This window comes from Diabrotica virgifera, chromosome 3 (assembly GCF_917563875.1).
Source record: "Diabrotica virgifera virgifera chromosome 3, PGI_DIABVI_V3a".
Taxonomy (NCBI): Eukaryota; Metazoa; Arthropoda; class Insecta; order Coleoptera; family Chrysomelidae; genus Diabrotica; species Diabrotica virgifera.
This window is the reverse complement of record NC_065445.1, coordinates 203055302-203074113: the sequence shown is the minus strand read 5'-3', so window position 1 is coordinate 203074113 and position 18812 is coordinate 203055302. Positions and strand designations below refer to the sequence as shown.

Sequence of the window (18812 nt, the reverse complement as noted above, 5' to 3'; positions counted from 1 at the left end):
CTTATTATATAATTTCCAAGTCACCTCACAAAAAAGTGTCATAGTGAATGTTTTTGTAATTAATTAAATTTATAAAATGCACTAAGCATCAAAATTAACGCACCACCTTAAAAATGGGACATTTTTTATGTCTCGTATTTCCTAAACGTGTTGTCCGATTTGAGCGATTTTTTAGTATATTATAGCTTTAGGTATTCTTCAAGAATATCGATGCAATAATATTATTGCTAAAGAGGTAAGTGTCATTGTATACCGGGTGTAACAAATGGTAGTGTGTTTTTTCCTCAATGTCATTGATTATAAATATTCCTCTAGATAGCTCACCTCTTGGTAACCGAAAGACGTATCAACAACTAGATGGCGCTACTCGAAAACCGTATCGAGATTTCTCATTCCCTCTCTGACTTGCGAGGAGGTAGGAGTAGTGTCAGGGCCGAACTTACCCTATAGGTGTATTATCTGTGACAAGTGTTGTGACAAGTTATAGCAAAATTTAAAAAAAGGACTCACATTTTAGATAAAATGGCCTCTGTAACGCATAAGTGTGTTTACGTGGGATGTTTTGAAAGAAACGATGGAACAAATAATAATATATCTTTCTTTAAATTTCCCCTGAAAGACGTATCATTCTTTCACGGTTTTGGTCTAAATTATAAAGAACCGCTTGGATTGACATGAAATTTGGCATACGTATAGCTTACATGTCAAAGAGAAAAAGTGATATTGTGCCGATGTGTGCTTTTGCCCTGGGGGTGGTTTTCACCCCCTTTTGGGGGTGAAAAAATATTCGTCCAAAGAAAGTCAGGAAATGGATAAACTGGCTAATTTTAAGTAACTTTTGTTCTATAGAGCTTTATTATTCTATTAGTTCTATTAGAGAATTATGACAGGTGATAAATAGCAGTCTGATTTTTGCATGAGAATTTAATCTGTGTTCGGAGAGTTTAAGTCTGTTCTGTCGGATAAAATAAATGTGCCGTTTTCGTGGTCTGACCGTTCCAAATTTTTAAGCTGTTCCACAATTAAAACTGCCCCTGTTCCAGTGTTCCCATATATCAAAGTTTGTCCGACTAGACACCCTTAAGCTATTAACAAATTTTCAGCTTGCTATTAATCAACTTTTTTTTCATACGCGGGTCCAGACCTATAAGTATTTTGTCGAAAAAAACGTTCTTAGCAAAAATATAGCCTATAAAAAAGTAAAAAAAAATGTTGTACGCGTTAGGTCTCTGGATCTCGTAGAACTAGAGTTATAGCCAATGAAAAATAGATTCATATTCACCAAATTTCAAATAGAATATTTCGACGAGAAATATCCAAAAAATTAAGCACTTTTTGGGGAAAACCGATTATAACTTTTTTAAAGTGTTTAAAAAAAGCTTTATTTTTGTTTTTACAAAAAGTTTCTAACATTAAATTTCAGCAAGTTACGCTCAAAATAAAGTTGGTCCCGTGTGTTTTTGCAAAAAAAACAACGGGAAGACCACCCCCTAATTAGCAACTTAAATGAAATTAATCGTCACCGCTCCAAAAATTATTTTACTTATGTTGTGTTTATATGATCTGTAAAGTAAAATTTTTAAAAATTTAAATTTTGAAAAATATGCTTTTTTTCAAAATAACTTAAAAATTGTTAGAGATACCAAAAATCTCGAAAAACAAAAATAGTCAGATTTGCTTTTCTGAATATCATGTATTTTTTTGTTTTACTGTTAGACAAAAATTGATTAAGATTTGGTGTTTCTAAATTTGCATACATTCGTGATCAGTGACTCGTTCAACCCCTTTTAACTACAGCCCTTTCAATAATAAGGACTTTGAACCGATGAAACTTACAGATCATATAAACAATATATACACAGGTCAAGAAACTTGTGAAGTCGTAACGATTAAGTTCATTTAAGATGCTAATTAGGGGGTGATTTTCTCGATTTTTTTACCAAAACCAAAAGGGACTAACTTTTTTAATTTTGATGCTAGAATTTTTTTTTATAAAAGAAAAATGAAGATTTTTAAACACTTTAAATAAGTTGTAATGAGTTTTCCCCGAAATTTGCTTCATTTTTGGTTATTTCATGTTAAAATATTCCATTTGGAATTTGACGAATATGAACCTATTTTTCATTAGCTATAACTCTGCTTCTACTAGGTGTAGAGACGTGATATATACACCATTTTTTTAAAAATTTTTACAGGCTATATTTTTGCTAAGAATGTTTTTTCGACAAAATACTTACTCTTTGAGTTATTTGCGAAAAACCGTCTAAAAGCGTGCATTATTTTGTTGAAAAAATGAACATAGTCACTGCCAAATAACTCGAAAAGTATTGACTTAGTGAAAAAACTCTATAGAACAAAAGTTACTTAAAATTAGCCAGTTTATCCATTTCCTGACTTTCTTTGGACGAATATTTTTTCACCCATAAGAGGGGGTGAAAACCACCCCCAGGGCAAAAGCACATATCGGCACAATATCACTTTTTTCTTTGACTTGTTAGCTATGTGTATGCCAAATTTCATGTCAATCCAAGCGGTTTTTTAAAATTTAGAGGTTTTGCAATATTTTACCGTTAAAGAACGGACTAGTAGAGCGCACAAAAATTTGGCAAAAAAACTGCGGAAATATTGATGGATATCAGTGACCTAAAACAGAGGGTAATTTGCCAGCATCATTATGCAGTGGAACATATTTACCAAAGTGGCCAAACAAAGTTATTAAGGAAAAATGCTGTTCCTCTAAAATTTGCACAGTTAGCAACTGATTTACGTGAGTACTCAACTTTGGAAATATTTTTATGTTTGCCTAATGCGCTTTGTCAATGAGAATAATACTATTAAAATATATTTTATATAAAATCAGTTGATATTGAGTGATTTATATATTTTTTATACAATTAAATCAAAAGAGATTTTTTTTAAATATGAATGCGTTGTTAGTATCACTCCAGAAATAACGAAGATGCTTGTTTTGCTTTAATTAAAATTATTACACATACATTTCAATCATTACCTATTTTAGGTGATACCCCACCAGTATTATGCTCGACATACGTTTATTGCGGTACGAAACGTAAAAAATCTACAAGCGGCGATTGTATGGTTAGGTCAACTCCATCGCCTAAGAGATCAAGTAGTAGTCTCAGTGATATTTCCAGTTTTGATATTAATTTGCCCACAAAACTTGAAACTGAATTGACGGAGAAGGTAAAAAAATTGGAGTATCAAGTAAATGCTTTAAAGAAGAAGTGCCGTCAGAAGAACAGTCAGCGTTGTAGAAGAACAACAAAAAACAGAAAATCGGCAACCAAATTCATGATAGAGGTATTGTTAGAAAATAAAAGCATATACGTGCACACTTTTGTTAATATGCAGTTTTCACACAAAACTCGTTCACAATGGAGTCACAATGAAAAGGATTTAGCTCTGGCCATTTATTATAAGTCTCCTAGTTGTTAAAAATTTGTAATTAGATCTCTTAACTTAATCTTACCTTCACTAAAAACAATTCAAACTTGGTTGCGTGTCATAAAATTAAGAACTGGTTTAAACATTTCCTTAATTGACAAGTTGAAGAAAAAAGTAGAGACAATGGATGAGTGGGAAAAAATTTGTGTGTTAATGTTTGATGAAATTTCTTTGAAAAAACAATTGGAGTACAATAAATTAGATGACATTATAGAAGGGTTTCAAGATTTAGGTGCTTTAGGAAGAACAGAACGAACAAACTTGCCAACACAGGTCTGGTTTTCATGATGCGCAGCTTGCTACATAAGGCTACGCGGCTTGCTACAGGTGGTCCAATACATAGCGACAACTTAAAAAACATTGTAGTTGAACTTGTTTCAAAATTACAAAATATTGGGTATATACCAAAAGTGTTGTGTGATCAAGCATCTAATAATAGAGCTTTATTTAAGCTGTTAGGCGCATGTAAGGATCAGCCTGAAATAGAAATAGGAAATCAGAGGATTTTCACTGTGTTCGATACACCCCACTTATTAAAAAGTCTAAGAAATAATTTTCTTAACAAAAAGTTGACGTTTTTTGCCGATTCTAAACAAATATCGTGGCAAGATATTGAATACACATACAACATCGATAGAACCAGTGTGAGAGCACAATGCATGGTGAAAATGACAAGCGTTCATATAAACCCTAATAATTTTCAAAAAATGCGTGTAAAATTAGCAGCACAAATTTTTTCCAACTCAATTGCCTCAGCAATATCAACAGCAATATCTGTAGGGCAGTTACACACCAAAACGGCTTCTCTTACTGCCGAATTTTTGAAAATTATAAATAATATTTTTGATGGTCTTAACAGCAAATATTGTAGTGATAGTAATCCAAACAGAAAGCCAATGTCAACTTTAAGCAAGTCAACTGAAAACTTAAAAGCAAGTTTAGAATATTTTAAAAAAATTAAAGTTTTTGAAAATCAAAAAGAGAGAAATAATATTCACTGTCTACACGGCTTTCAGTGGACCATTTTGTCAGTTTTATGTTTGTGGGAGGAACTTCAAAAATAATATAATGTGTCATATCTTTTAACATCTTTTCTGAACCAAAATCCTCTAAAAAATTTTTCTCTATTGTGCGCAATAGAGTTAGTCTAGTGCGTTCATAAAAAAACATGTGTTTTTACTTAGGTAATAACAGGCGGTTGCTGGTTTGTCTTTAGTTTCATGCGTGGAAGAGAATGATGCTAGATCAAAAGTATGTGTTTTATCTCGTCAGGTATTAATGACGCACGGGTAAATAATCGTGGACTCAACTGAATGTTAAACTACACTATTAGCTTTAGTTTATATATACAGTAGATATTAACAAGTATTTTATAATATCAGGAAAACAATGTCAGTATGTCTTAAAACATTGGAATAATATGGAAACGTTTTTATTCAGTTTAGGGAAAAATGTATTATTGATAAAAACTTGCACGTCCTAAAACTCAAAATGAAAGAATCAGATGTCAAATATTATGAGTCGTATACCAAGTTTGTTAAAAAATATTAATTCTTCTCAAGAGTAATATACCTTCATTTTTAAAGTACTTTCATATAAACATGAACGTGGTTTTTAATTGTTCTCGAGTTTTAATAATAAAATGTTTCGATATTGTCAATAATGAAAGTACTTCTTGAGAACAAGAAATAATAAATATCTTTTTTTCCTAAAATTTTAATTTTACTATCTTAGTTTGAAAAGAATTAACATTTAAATATACTTATTTACTTTGTTTTGAAATATGATCTAATTAGTGATGTTTTAAACTTTCTAATCCTGTCCGTTTATCAGCTTTTACCTATTGTTCCTAGGCAGATGGCCCTCAACTATTTATATGTTGGAAATTCCCTGTCATTTTATCAAGATATATGTATACCAAATTTCATGTCAATCTAATGGATTCTTTAAAATTCGGAGGTTTTGCAATATTTTACCTGGGGTGAATGGGTAAGATCTGGAAAGAAATTCTGTATATCAACTTCAAATAGTTTTCGCATAAGTTCTGAAAATATCATTATTTTACAAATTGCAAAAAATAATTTACATGTGAATTATCACTGCTAATTTTATTATGTATTTTCTATTTTGTTGTTTTTTTTTTGTAGTGTATTAATAATTAAATAATTTTTAAGAAACCTCTTCACTATTTTTATTAATCAATTTTTAGCGTTTTATCTGAAGTAAAATCGGAATTCCAAAATAGAGATTACAATCGCGTTAAAATTATTTGTTAAAATGCTGAATACTACCCTTATATCGTTGTCTATTACGCCAGCCAAGCGACTCAAATTTATTTTTCAATCTTGGCAAAAATTTCAATAAATGTCGCCACCGTCCAGCCAGTTAGTACTTAGACTTGAGGGGCAAAGAGGTGTAAGTGGGCGGAGTTTAACACTGAATTCGGTTTTACCTAAAGGTGAGGTATCTATGTACTTATTAATCAATGTCAATGTTTTGAACACCCTGTGGAATATTCTAGCGTATATAAAATATTGAAATTAAAACTCAATTGTAGCGTTAGGCTTTCTTAACATTTTGCTTTTTTATTCATTGGCTTATGTTGTATAATAAAAAAAGTTAGATACTTTAACCACTAGCAATGTTATTCATCAATACAGGATGTTTCTAAATAAGTGCGACAAACTTTAAGGGGTAATTCTGCATGAAAAAATAATAACCGTTTGCTTTATAAATATATGTCCGCAAATGCTTTGTTTCCGTGATACGGGATGTTAAATTTTTTCTGACAAACTGACGATTTATTTATTGCTCTATAACTGGTTGAGATATGCAAATGAAATTTGGTAGGTTTTAAGAGGTAGTTATTGCGCATTTTTTTGGCATGTAATTAAGAATTTTATATTCACCATTAACGTGCATACGGGTATAAACATTTTAGATACATCCCGTATGCACGCCAATGGTGAATATAAAATTCTTAATTGTATGTAAAAAAATGCGCAATAACTACCTCGTAAAACCTACCAAATTTCATTTGCATATCCCAACCGGTTTTAGAGCCATAAATAAATCGTCAGTCTGTAAGAAAAAATTCAACATCCCATATCTCGGAAACGAACCATTTGTGGACATACGTTTATAAAGCAAACAGTCATTACTTTTTCATGCAGAATTACCCCTTAAAGTTTGTCGCACTTATTTAGAAACATCCTGTATTGATGAATAACATTGTTAGTTGTTAAAGTACCTAACTTTTTTATTATCCAACATAAGCGAATGAATCAAAAAGCAAAATGTTAAAAAAGCCTAAGGCTACAGTTGAGTTTTAATTTCAATATTTTATATACGCTAGAATATTCCACAGGGTGTTCCAAAATTTGAGGAAAAAACACACTATCATTGTTACACACCCGGTATACAATGACACTTACCTCTTTAGCATTAATATTATTACATCGATATTCTTGAAGAATAAAGCTATAATGTACTAAAAAAATCACTAAAATCGGACAACAGGTTTAAGAAATACGAGATATCAAAAATGTCCCATTTTTAAGGTGGTGCGTTAATTTTGATGCTTAGTGTATATTAATAGAGGCCCGGATAAGCGCAGAGTCCGAAAGAGACAGGGAAGAATAAAAAACGGCAAGGAATAATGCTAACGCGACATATAACAAAAAATGAACGACTGGCTAAAAAAACTAGAAGAAATATAACATGACGGGTGCAACAACAAATTAAAACAGTTCTATAAAAAAATAAAATCATTTAACACTCAAGGGACACCCAAAGTAAGAGGGATAAGAGATAATGAAGGAAGAATTGAGCATGACCCCATAAAAATAGGTAAAATATGGCAAGAAGAAAACACTGAATCCAGAAACCATAAACGACGAAAGAGAGGAGGAGAATGTAGCAGAGAGGCGATGGTAGTCTGAAGGAAGCATAAGATGCCCAAACGCCAAAGAAATACAAAAAGATGTAAATAGAGCAATAAATGGTAAAACAGCTGGAGAAGACAAAATAGTATAGTCGGTTCGCTAAACTCAGGCACAACTGGCTAGTGATTTTAGTAGGTAATTTTTTTTGTTTTTGGCCAATTTTGCAAAAATTGGCAAAATTACTAACTATTTAGTAATTATTAACTATTTAGTAATTATTTTTTTTTTGCCAGTTTTACCAAATTGGCAAAATTAACTAAAATTACTAGCCATTTGTGTCTGAGTTTAGCGAATAGACTATAGCAGGATTAAGAAAATATGGTCGTAAGCAGCTGCATGAACAGCTAGTGAAACACATATGGGACAAGAAAGAGATTACGGGAGAAGGGACGACAGGTATAATCACGACAATACACAGAAAAGGGGACAAAGAGAAATGTTCCAACTATAGGGCTATTACACTCCTTAATACAGCCTACAAGATCGTAGCCAATCTAGTAAACCATCAACTAAAAGCACAGACAGAAAATATAATAGGAGATTATCAGAACGGTTTCTGTCCAGGAAGATCAACCATAATCGCAATATACACAGTAGAACAGATAATACAGAAATATAGGGAATATAATAATAACGTACATATAACTTTTATTGGCTTCAGAAGTGCCTTTGAATCCAAAAACTACAACAGATGTGCCTAGAGAACTCCAAAGCAAAAATCAAATTTCAGGGAATAATATCAGACGAAGTTAATTTCATTAGTGGTGTGAAGCAAGGAGACCCAATCTTTCCCACCCTTTTAACCTAGTTTTGGAGCATGTATTGAGAGAAGCAAAACCAAACGGAAAAGATATAAAACTTAATGGAACACAAAGTATCGCTTATGCGGATGATTTAACAGTTGTATCAGAGAAAAGAGAAGAGAAGAAAATCCATAAACAAGCTGGATTTAGAAGCAAAAAAAAGTGGGATTAGTAATTTAATTAATGAAAACCAAACCAAATACTTTAAATTTAACGGGGAAGCTGGAAGGGAACTAATTATAAAGGGAAAATATAAATTTGAAGAAGTAAATAAGTTCAACTATCTATGTGTAACAATAAGAAAAAGCAGCAAAGATAGAGTAGAGGGGAGAATTCAGAATGGTAATCAATCTTTTGGAAGGAATAAGCAATTACTCAGATTGCAGATACAAAAACATCAGACAAACAAAAATCAGAATATATATCACCCTGATCAGACCAGTTATTACTTATGTAATGGAAACTACGACGCTGACAAAAAAAGATGAAGATCTAAGAATAGTAGAAATAAAAATAATGAGATCAATATTGGGACCAAAAAGAACAAGCGACGGAAAAACAAAAATGAAGACCAATAAAGAAATTCAACTAGAAATGGGAGGTGAGAACATAGTAAGATACATAAAAGCAAGACGACTAGAATGGGCAGGCCACATAATGAGAAAAGACACATATAGATCTATAAGAAATAAACCTTCTTCTTATTTAAGTGCCGTCTCCTAATCGGTGGTTGGATATCATCATCACTATCTTTACTATATCTACAGCTGCTCTGACGAGTTCTATAGAACTGCATTTAAACCAGTCCCTTAAATTCTTCAACCATGACATTCTCCTTCTTCCTATACTCCTTCCGTCTCTTATCTTTCCCTGTATTATCAGTCTCACCATTTCATATCGCTGTCCCCTCATTACGTATCCCAGATATTGTAACTTTCTTTGCTTATTTCCCGCAATACTTCCGTATTCGTTTTCTTCTGTGTCCATTTAAGCATCCTTCTGTAACACCACATTTCAAATGACAGTAGTTTATTTATTTTTGTTCTTGCTTCAATGTCCAGCTTTCAAGTCCATATTGCAGTATCGAGAATACGTAGCATCTCAAAGCTCTAACTGTCAGTTCTAATCTAAGGTCTTTGCAATAAGCAAACATATTGTTTTCATTTTTACAAACGCATTTCTTGCTATTTCTATCCTGGTCCTTATTTCTGTTGTTTGATCATTTTTCTCTGAAATTCAGGTTCCTAGGTATTTATATTCATCAACCCTTTCTATCGGTACATTTCCCAAATATATGCTTGTTTGTATGTTTGTTTTCTTAGTTATTATCATGTACTCGGTCTTTTTATATTCATTTTTAGTCCATATTCTTCACAGATTGTTTGTTTTGTTTAGTAGTAATTGGAGTTGTTCAGCAGAACTTGCCATAATCACGGTGTCATCTGCATATCTTATGTTGTTAATAGATCTTCCGTTGATTATTATTCCTTAACTTTGAGATAGTAATGCTTCTTCAAAAATGGCTTCACTATATGCATTAAAGAGTAATGGAGACATACTACATCCCTGCCTAACTCCTCGCATGATTTCAATTTCTGGACTAGGTTCGTTATCTATTACAATTTGTGCTCTTTGATTCCAGTAAAGGCTTATTATTATTCGTAATTCCTATTTGTCTATGTTATTTATCTTAAAAATTTGGACTAATTTTTCATGTCCAGAAATGGCATGAAAAAAGAAATAAACCAAACAGAAACCTGGAAAAAAAGGATTACTATGATGCCTCGTCATTGCCATAATCCACTAGAATTGAACGGTTGTGATGATGATTATACAGGGTGTCCCGAAAAGATTGGTCATAAATTATACCACACATTCTGGGGTCAAAAATAGTTCGATTGAACCTAACTTACCTTAGTACAAATGTGCTCATAAAAAAGTTACAGCCCTTTGAAGTTACAAAATGAAAATCGATTTTTTTCAATATATCGAAAACTATTAAAGATTTTTTATTGAAAATGGACATGTATTATTCATATGGCAGGAACATCTTAAAACAAAATTATAGTGAAGTTTGTCCACCCCATAAAAATTTTATGGGGGTTTTGTTCCCTTAAACCCCCCCAAACTTTTGTGTACGTTCCAATTAATTCATTATTGTGGTACCATTAGTTAAACACAACGTTTTTAAAACTTTTTTGTCTCTTAGTATTTTTTCGATAAGACAGTTTTTATCGAGGTGCGGCTTCTTTTTTAATATATTTACATAAAAATTTTATGGGGGTTTTGTTCCTTTAAACCCCCCAAATGTTTGTGTACGTTCCAATTAAACTATTATTGTGGTACCATTAGTTAAACACGGTGTTTTTAAAACTTTTTTGCCTCTTAGTCTTTTTTTGACAAGTCACCTTTTATTGAGATGTGGCTTTTTTTTTCAAAATATACCTAAAAATGTAAATTATAAATAAATTTTCAGATTATTAACAGGTCTCTATAATCGTACTTAACCATATACAAACATGTGATGGATTCGACAAATATTCAAAATATGTCGATAAACACTGGCTTATCGAAAAAGTACTAAGAGGCAAAAAAGTTTTAAAGACATTGTGTTTAACTAATGGTGCCAAAATAATAACTTAATTGTAACTTACACAAAAGTTTGGGGGGTTTAAAGGAACAAAACCCCCATAAAATTTTTATGGGGTGCACAAATTTCACTTTAATTTTTTTAAGATGTTGCTGCCATTAGAATGCCACATGTCCATTTTCAATAAAAAATCTCTAAGAGTTTTCGATATATGAAAAAAAATCGATTTTCATTTTGTAACTTCAAAGGGCTGTAACTTTTTTTGTGTGCACTATTGTATATAGGTAAGTGAGGTTCAATCAACCTATTTTTGACCTCAGAATCTATGGCATAATTTATGACCAATCTTCTCGGGACACCCTGTATAATATTGGAGAGGTCTTTAATGTCGGACTTATTATTGATGCAGAATAATTTATCTCCAATATACATCTTTACATCTTAAAAGTCATTAGTTTTAAGTTTAATTGTTACTAGATGTTTTCGTAACGATACATTATCTTTTTTAAACAACACTTTGTATAAAGATTAAAGATTTTAAAGATGTTTAAAGATTTTTATTCATAATAAACCTATTCTATTAGCACCACATACAAATTAATTTTTTTTTTTTATTTTTAGTTCCTCTGATGAAGAAGTTAATCATGGTCCTGTGATAGAAGTAAAGAGAGATATGGAGCTTCCAGAAGGAGCCACAATTTCTGAGAATGAAAGTGATCATTCTCATAAAGACGATCCTCATCGAGCCCTGGATATAGACTTAAACTTGTAAGTTCCATAGAACTAAAATTTTTTTACTTTCTCACAAACTTCTTCTCTAACGTTTGCGTTTTCATAGTGTCTAATGATCATGTGTTGCTTGTATTTGTCATAGTCTTAACCTGCGCAAGTCCATTAAGGTCTTCTTAGGTGATACATCTCCTAATTTCGGTTTAGTCTAGATCCAGTGATTTATTTTCCGGTTTCTTCATTTTTTTTTTCATTACATACTGCTTGATGAAAGATTAGCAGTTTTATTCTAATTTATCTTATTAAAGCTTACTTAACAGTTTTCACTACACTATCGTCTTATTTTGCGGACTTTGTTCCTGGTAAAGGCACTAGAGAACAGATTTTAAACAAGACTAATTGTAGAAAAAACAAAGGGAATTCAACATACCAACCTATTTATGCTATATTGATTAGACCGTAGCGTTCGACTGGAGCCGCCTCGAAAAAATAGATATACCCCATCATTTGATCTACTTAATAAAAAATCGATAATAACAGTGGCCATGTCTAGGTGTAAAGTAAACTTACTGAGTGTTTGTCCTTCTGTGCTTTTTATGGTCTTGAAGCGTGGACCTTGAAGGAAGATATGTGCAGAATATTGGAAGCTTTTGAGATGTGGCTATATCGGAGAACACTTAAGATCCCGTTGACTGGGCAAGTCATAAATAAGATGGTCCTCAAGAAGAATGAAGAAGAACCGAGAGGTACTGACCACCATCAAATCTCGAAATCTGCAATACTTCGGATACATTATTCGAAATGAATCCAGATATTGGCTCCTACAAGCAGGCCGTCCTGCCAGGAAAAATATTTGAAAAACGAGTTCCAAGAAGAAGAACAGTTGTGGTTCAACACAACATATGTGTAGCTTTTTATGGCGATCGCCAACCTTCATCACGGATAAGCACATCAAGAAGAAGGATTATGAGATATGCTTTAGAGAACTGTGAAGGAGGAATCACCCTCAATGTTACCAAATTTAATAACCTACGGTACACTGCCACCATAGTCCAGAAAACTATAGGGGAGAAGAGGGAAACTTGATCCCACCGTTACATTTTTTCAGATAACTATTTTTACAACCAATCTAGAACCTTGATAATTTAGTGGAACATTACAAATTTATCACAGTTTTGGGTATTATACACCCGAAAAATATACTGCTAATAAATAACGAGTTTTTGTAGAATCTCGTAATATGGAGAAACTAATCATGTCTCCCCGTACTCCGGGAGACTTGATCCTTGTGTATGGGAGACTTGATTATGCCTTTCCAGATTTACGATATTAAAATAAAACCAAAAATTGTATGCTGAAAACTAACTTTACTCAGTCATGACTTATAACAAATAATGTTATTAAAAATATATAACACTTTCTGGCAGAAAATTATACTGAAAAATTATAAAAGAAAAAAATTATTCTCGAATATTGAACATCCTTAGTGATTTAGGAAAGACAAAACATCCTATGCGCTTACTCTAGCTCCTAAAAGTCGGGCGTGGTAACTTTTTTAAAATTTGGTCACGTGCGACTTCACCCATGTCTTCTTTTTCTGGCCACTTAAAGGTTTTTTCATCCCTTTTTTGGGCAAATTTTATTTTAAAATCCTCGTTCTTTTTTCCCATTATCTGTCCTACGTAACGATGGACTAAGTTTCTTTCTGAGACAAAGCTGACAATTACCCAATCTTGCACACTCAATTCAAACTCGTCACCTTCTGCTTCCGATTCACATTCACTATCTGTCTTTACTTGCATTTCATCATTAGGATCATATTCAGACTCCGACGATGGTAGTATAATGTCACTGCCCCCCGAACTTGAAGATTCCCTCAAATCCTTAAGTTTTTGTTTAGTTATTCTTTTTAGTGCTCTTATTTTGGCCCTTTGCTCTTTTTCTAATTTTTTCTCTTCTTTAGCCTTAACTTCAGCTTCAAACGCAAGTTTTTCTGGTGTTGCTGTGAGAATTTTTGTAGTTTCTCGCTTTCTACCCTTTGTTGAAGTCCTGGGACCGGCTTTAGGGTGGGGTCTAATCATTTCTGGGCTAGCAAAAGTGGCAGAAGTGAAAGGCTGGTTATTGTGCTCTTTTGATGTTTGTTGTAGCTGTTCATTTTGGTGAAGTATCTCCATTTACAGAATGGGATCTAATTATTTGAGGTGTGGTGAAAGTGCCAGTAGAAGTAGAAGGCTGATTTTTGTACTCAATTAGTGTTCGTCGTAGTTGTTGATTATGTGAAATGGATCCACTTGAGGAATGTGGTCTAATAATTTCAGGGGTGGTGAAAATGCCAGTAGAAGTGAAGGGTTGGTTATTGTTATCTATGGCTGGTTGTTCAACATCAAACTGGGATGAAGTGGATTTATTTTCCGGATCTTCGCGATCAGTAACATACGCCGACATAAAATCTTCATCGGTAAAGATATTGGAATTGAAAGGCCATATACCCGTAACTCTGAATCCACTCTCAATATTACGTGGAGTAAAAGCTGGGGGGAAAGCGTAAGCTAAGCATCCTCCGACTTCATATATTGTAATTGTCCTTCCTGGGTGGGCCACCATCCAATCATCGCAGGCAGTATTATAAAAACTCTTGAGAGTGCCAAATACACTCCTGTCTAACTCCTGGAGCTTATGCGACGTATGTGGTGGTATGGTAAGAACTGTTCCGTGTTCTTTGGCATACGTTATGGCTTCCAGACTAATGTGGCTATCGTGATTGTCCATTATGATTAAAGATTTATTGTCGGTAGTCGCCTTTACATATTTTTGAAAATGTTCCAAAAATTTGATGAAATTAGAAGCGGTCATTGATCCACTTTCATAAACTACGCCGGTGGTCCCTGGTGGGCTATGATCAATCATGCGATCTTGCCAAAGTTTTCGACGAAAAACCATAAAAGGCGGTATATGGTTTCCAATTGCGTTGATTGCACAACAAAGAGTTACTGTTGCTCCACGTTCCCCTGACGTAATTTTACCAACCTGTTTTGCACCTTTGCATGCAATGATCTTCTTTGGCTTATGGACAGTTGAAAGCCCAGTTTCGTCTACGCTCCAAATTGCTTCTGGTCCAATTCCATTGCTTTCAAGAACTGTCTTTAAATTTATGAAAAATTTTGATACATTGTTTCTGTTGAAGCTAGTTGCTCTAGTAAGACTGGTTGCTTCCGGAGATCGTAGTGATAAGGTCTTCATCCTCTTCAGAAATCCGTGTAACCAGTCGTAACTGGCTTGCTTAGGTTTATTCCACGAAACAGATATTTTTTTATTATTTCTTACGGTAAACTTGTACACTAGTTCTTTTGCTTGTTTGGTTGTAACGCCATGGTGTAATTTGCTGGCAACATCTAAGTAATCTTTAAACATATTTTCCTCTGCATTTGTAAATATTTGAGCCTTCTTGTAATCAGGATAATAGGTTATTTCAACATTTTCGGATCGTTGTCGGCGAACGTATCTTATTAATGTCATAACATTTATTTGATAACGACTTGCCGTTCTCTTGAGGCCCGTTATTAATAACGTCTAAACAGCTCCTTTTAACTTCTGGCTGTCGACTGGTGTTCTTTTCTTTGCTCCTTCCCTCCTTTTGTATTGACGTGGCATATCTATAAATAAAGAACACTCATCTATAAGGAGTTTCTGGGAGACTTGATCCCGGGATCATATCTCCCAGATAAGATGGAATCAAGTCTCCCCCAAGACTGAAAATTTACTGAAATTTTAAAGAGTGATCAAGTCTCCCATATGATCAAGTCTCCCTATTCGCTACAGTGGATTGAATAGTATAAATCTACTAATTAAATTCGAAGACTCCTTTTACATTTTCAACATTTCTTGTTAAATAAATAAAATAATATAAATTTTCTTTTAAACCTCCCAAAAATAAAAATTCAATCACTGCGCGATACTTGTTTTTTTTTTCATTGTAAAAAAATATACTGTGACACGTTGATACTAAACAACAAAGAATGCATGACCTGTTTGTCCTGAAAACCATACCAATAAACCTTAACTAGAAGGTTACACGACCTTTACTTTTTTATCGATATTTGTGTTCTTCTTTCCAATATTTCGTCAGTCTGATGTTTTTTATTTAGTTTTGTAATTTACGCAAACAATACATCTGTAATATGTCGTTTAAAAAAATATAAATTATTCCCTTACTAACGCATAAATCATTTTAGGCCAACTTATGATTCTTCGGCGAAACCAGAACACCCTAAAAAACAATTGAAAGAAAAGAAGGAAAAGAAACATTCCAAGAAAAAGTTGGATAAAGAGAAATCTAGTAAAGACAATAACGAAAAACGTACTAAAGAAAATTGTAATAGTGTTAAAGTAGTTAAGGAAAAATCTAGTAAAAAGAAAAATGGTAGGCATAAAGAAAAAACGGAGCATGTAGCTAAAGAAGCGAATTTATTAGGTTTAGACGACGTCGCAGTAGAAGCAGTAGGAGGTGAGACGGATGTTAAAGAGATTAAAAAGGAAAAGAAGAAAAAGAAGTCCAAAACTCCAAAAGAAACAGGTAAGAAATCCTTTTAGTAGATTGTATTTTTAGTCCTTCCCTTTTTTGTAAAAGGCTTTTTACACATATATTCCTCTTTTCTCTCCAATATTGTGGCTTTATTTCATATTTTTTCTTTATTTACATAGTTTTAGATTTAGTATAAAATTCTAGAGATAATTCCTAATGAATAGAATAGAATAGAAATATGCTTTATTGTCACTGAAAATTTTTACAATTTTATGGACAAAGCTTACATACAGTCAAAAGAAAAATAATATCAACAACAAATAACCACTACAATTTACTAAAATTAGATAAATCAATATACAGTAAATATGATATAAAACCAAAGACAAAAAAACAATTAATTGCAAAATTTATATAAATTGCAAATTGAACATACTTACAACAAATAAAATACAACATTAGGAATTGACAGTTTAAGCGACTGCGTATGAAACCCAATTTTCTTAGTTATTCATTAAGAAATTCTTCTATTGAATAATATGGTCTTTTAGATAGATAGGCTTTGGTCATTTTACGGAACTTTGGGAAAGATGTTGCAGATTTAAGTTGTAAAGGGAGATGGTTGTAAAGTTTTTTTGCGGAATATAATATAGATTTCTTTACTAACTCAGTGGATGGGATCGGTAAATAAATATCAAAGATTGAATTTCTGGTAGAGTAAATATGATTGGGCCTTGCTGGAAAGACATGAAGGTGTTTACGAATTAAACAAACCGTTTCTAGAATATATAAAGATGGAAGTGTTAGAATTTCGTGATTTCTGAAGTAACTTCTGCAATGTGTAGATCTTCTGAGGCCAAACAGATATCTAATTGCTCTTTTTTGCAATTTAAAAATAACATCAAATTGAGCAGCTGTACTAGAATCCCAAAAAGGAAGACCATATCGGAGATGAGACTCGAACAACGAAAAATATGTTATTTTAGAAGATGCTAAATTGAGTTCCCTTGAGACAGATCTTATTGCATAGCAAGCTGAGGCGAATTTCTTCCTTAACGAATCGATATGAAGGGACCATTTGAGGTTGCTGTCTAAAAAAAAGAATGTGTGTGTACTTTGTACGCACATAAGAAGATATTCTTCTATTATATAGGTAATTTCAACGAAGTAAATATACTTAACAGGTTATTTGCATTTTATTTAAAAATTAAACTAACTGTCTTATCTACCACTTTCAAAAAATTTTTATTAAAACAACCAAAAATAAAAAACAAAATATGAATCGCCCAGGATTCGAACCCGCGTCATTCCAATCTCGGAACTAACGCCCTAGCAACTACACCAGCGAGGTCCTTCTAATTGACATGTAAGTTTCGGATATAATTACACAACACGGTGACAAATAGTGTAAATATTTTATTATTTTACTACAGAGAAACACAAATCCAAAAACACAAGAATTATAATAAATAATACTTTTACTAAAAACACTAATATATTATTTTAATGACTTATTTGCACGGATACAGATACATAAACACCTATCTTGAAAGATTAGCAAGGAACTACATACTGTCTGTGTGCGCAAGCGCGCAGATTTATGTACAATTTTACCCTCAATCGAATCGCGCCTAAAGAAGAATATCTTCAAAAATACCAAGAAATTTTACAGAATCAGCGGTACTGATCTGGCTGTTATTAAGAGGCAAAGGTTGAAGAGCTCCTTTATAGGATAATGCTACTGTTTTGTCTATATTAAAAGAGAGTAAATTAGAGTCAGACCAGGTCTTTATCGTCAGTAGATCCGAAGTTATAGTTTCATGAAGAGATGCAATAGTTGAGTTGCTCCAAGTGATACTGGTATCATCAGCAAAAGGAAAAATTTTCCCATCGATTTTTAAATTAGTGATGTTATTTTTAAAGATAAGGAACAGAAGAGGACCCAATACTGAACCTTGCGGTACTCCACATACAATGTTTTTGAGCCTAGAGTCAGTATCATTTGCTCTAACTAGTTGTTTCCTATTATTCAAGTAGGATTGGAACCAATTCAAAGAAATACCTCTAATTCCATAGAAATTTAGTTTTGTAATCAAGATGTCGTGATATACACAATCAAAAGCTTTGACATAGTAGCAGAAAACAGTGGCAGTGTGAAGATTATTGTTCAGTGCTTGGTAAACCTCATGTAGTACAGAAAACATGGCATCAGTGGTACATTTATTAGTTAAAAAGCCGAACTGATTTTGAGATAAAATGTTGTTATCAACGATAAAGGACATAAGTCGAGTTTTAATGAGTCAATAATTTTGGAGAATGCCGGTAGTAAGGCAATATGTCTATAGTTGCAGGCATTAGATTTTTCACCGCCCTTATGAAGAGGAATAATAATGGCTGTCTTTAGGCACTCTGGAAATTTACCTTTTTCGAAGGAATCATTAATTAGTGAGACGAGGATTTCCAACACATTTTCTGTGAGATTAGAGAAAATTTTTATAGATAGTCCATCAGTACTACAGGATGATTTGCTTTTGATACTATTGATTGTTTGTGTCAGTTCAGAGTTATCGACTGGTTTTAAAAATAATGAATTCGAGACCTTTCTTGAATTAGGGAGATAAGAAATGGGATCTTGTTGCGGCAAAATAGTTGATGTTATATTTTTACTCACATTAACGAAGTAATCGTTTAGACTTTCAGGATCTGGAAGGGAAAATGATTGAGCTGTATGAGTTTTATTTCGAAGATCGTTTATTATA

General features: G+C 32.8%; 1 protein-coding gene across 2 annotated transcripts in view; it reads left to right on the top strand.

The window, feature by feature from the left end:
- The window catches only part of LOC114339188 (AP-3 complex subunit delta), a 164356-nt gene that overhangs the window by 124575 nt on the left and 20969 nt on the right, over positions 1-18812 (top strand). For both annotated transcript variants that reach the window (XM_050647191.1, XM_028289815.2), the window contains 2 exons: positions 11424-11570; positions 15764-16104. In XM_050647191.1, the coding sequence (XP_050503148.1) occupies positions 11424-11570; positions 15764-16104 (488 nt within the window). The remainder of the gene's footprint in view (positions 1-11423; positions 11571-15763; positions 16105-18812) is intronic.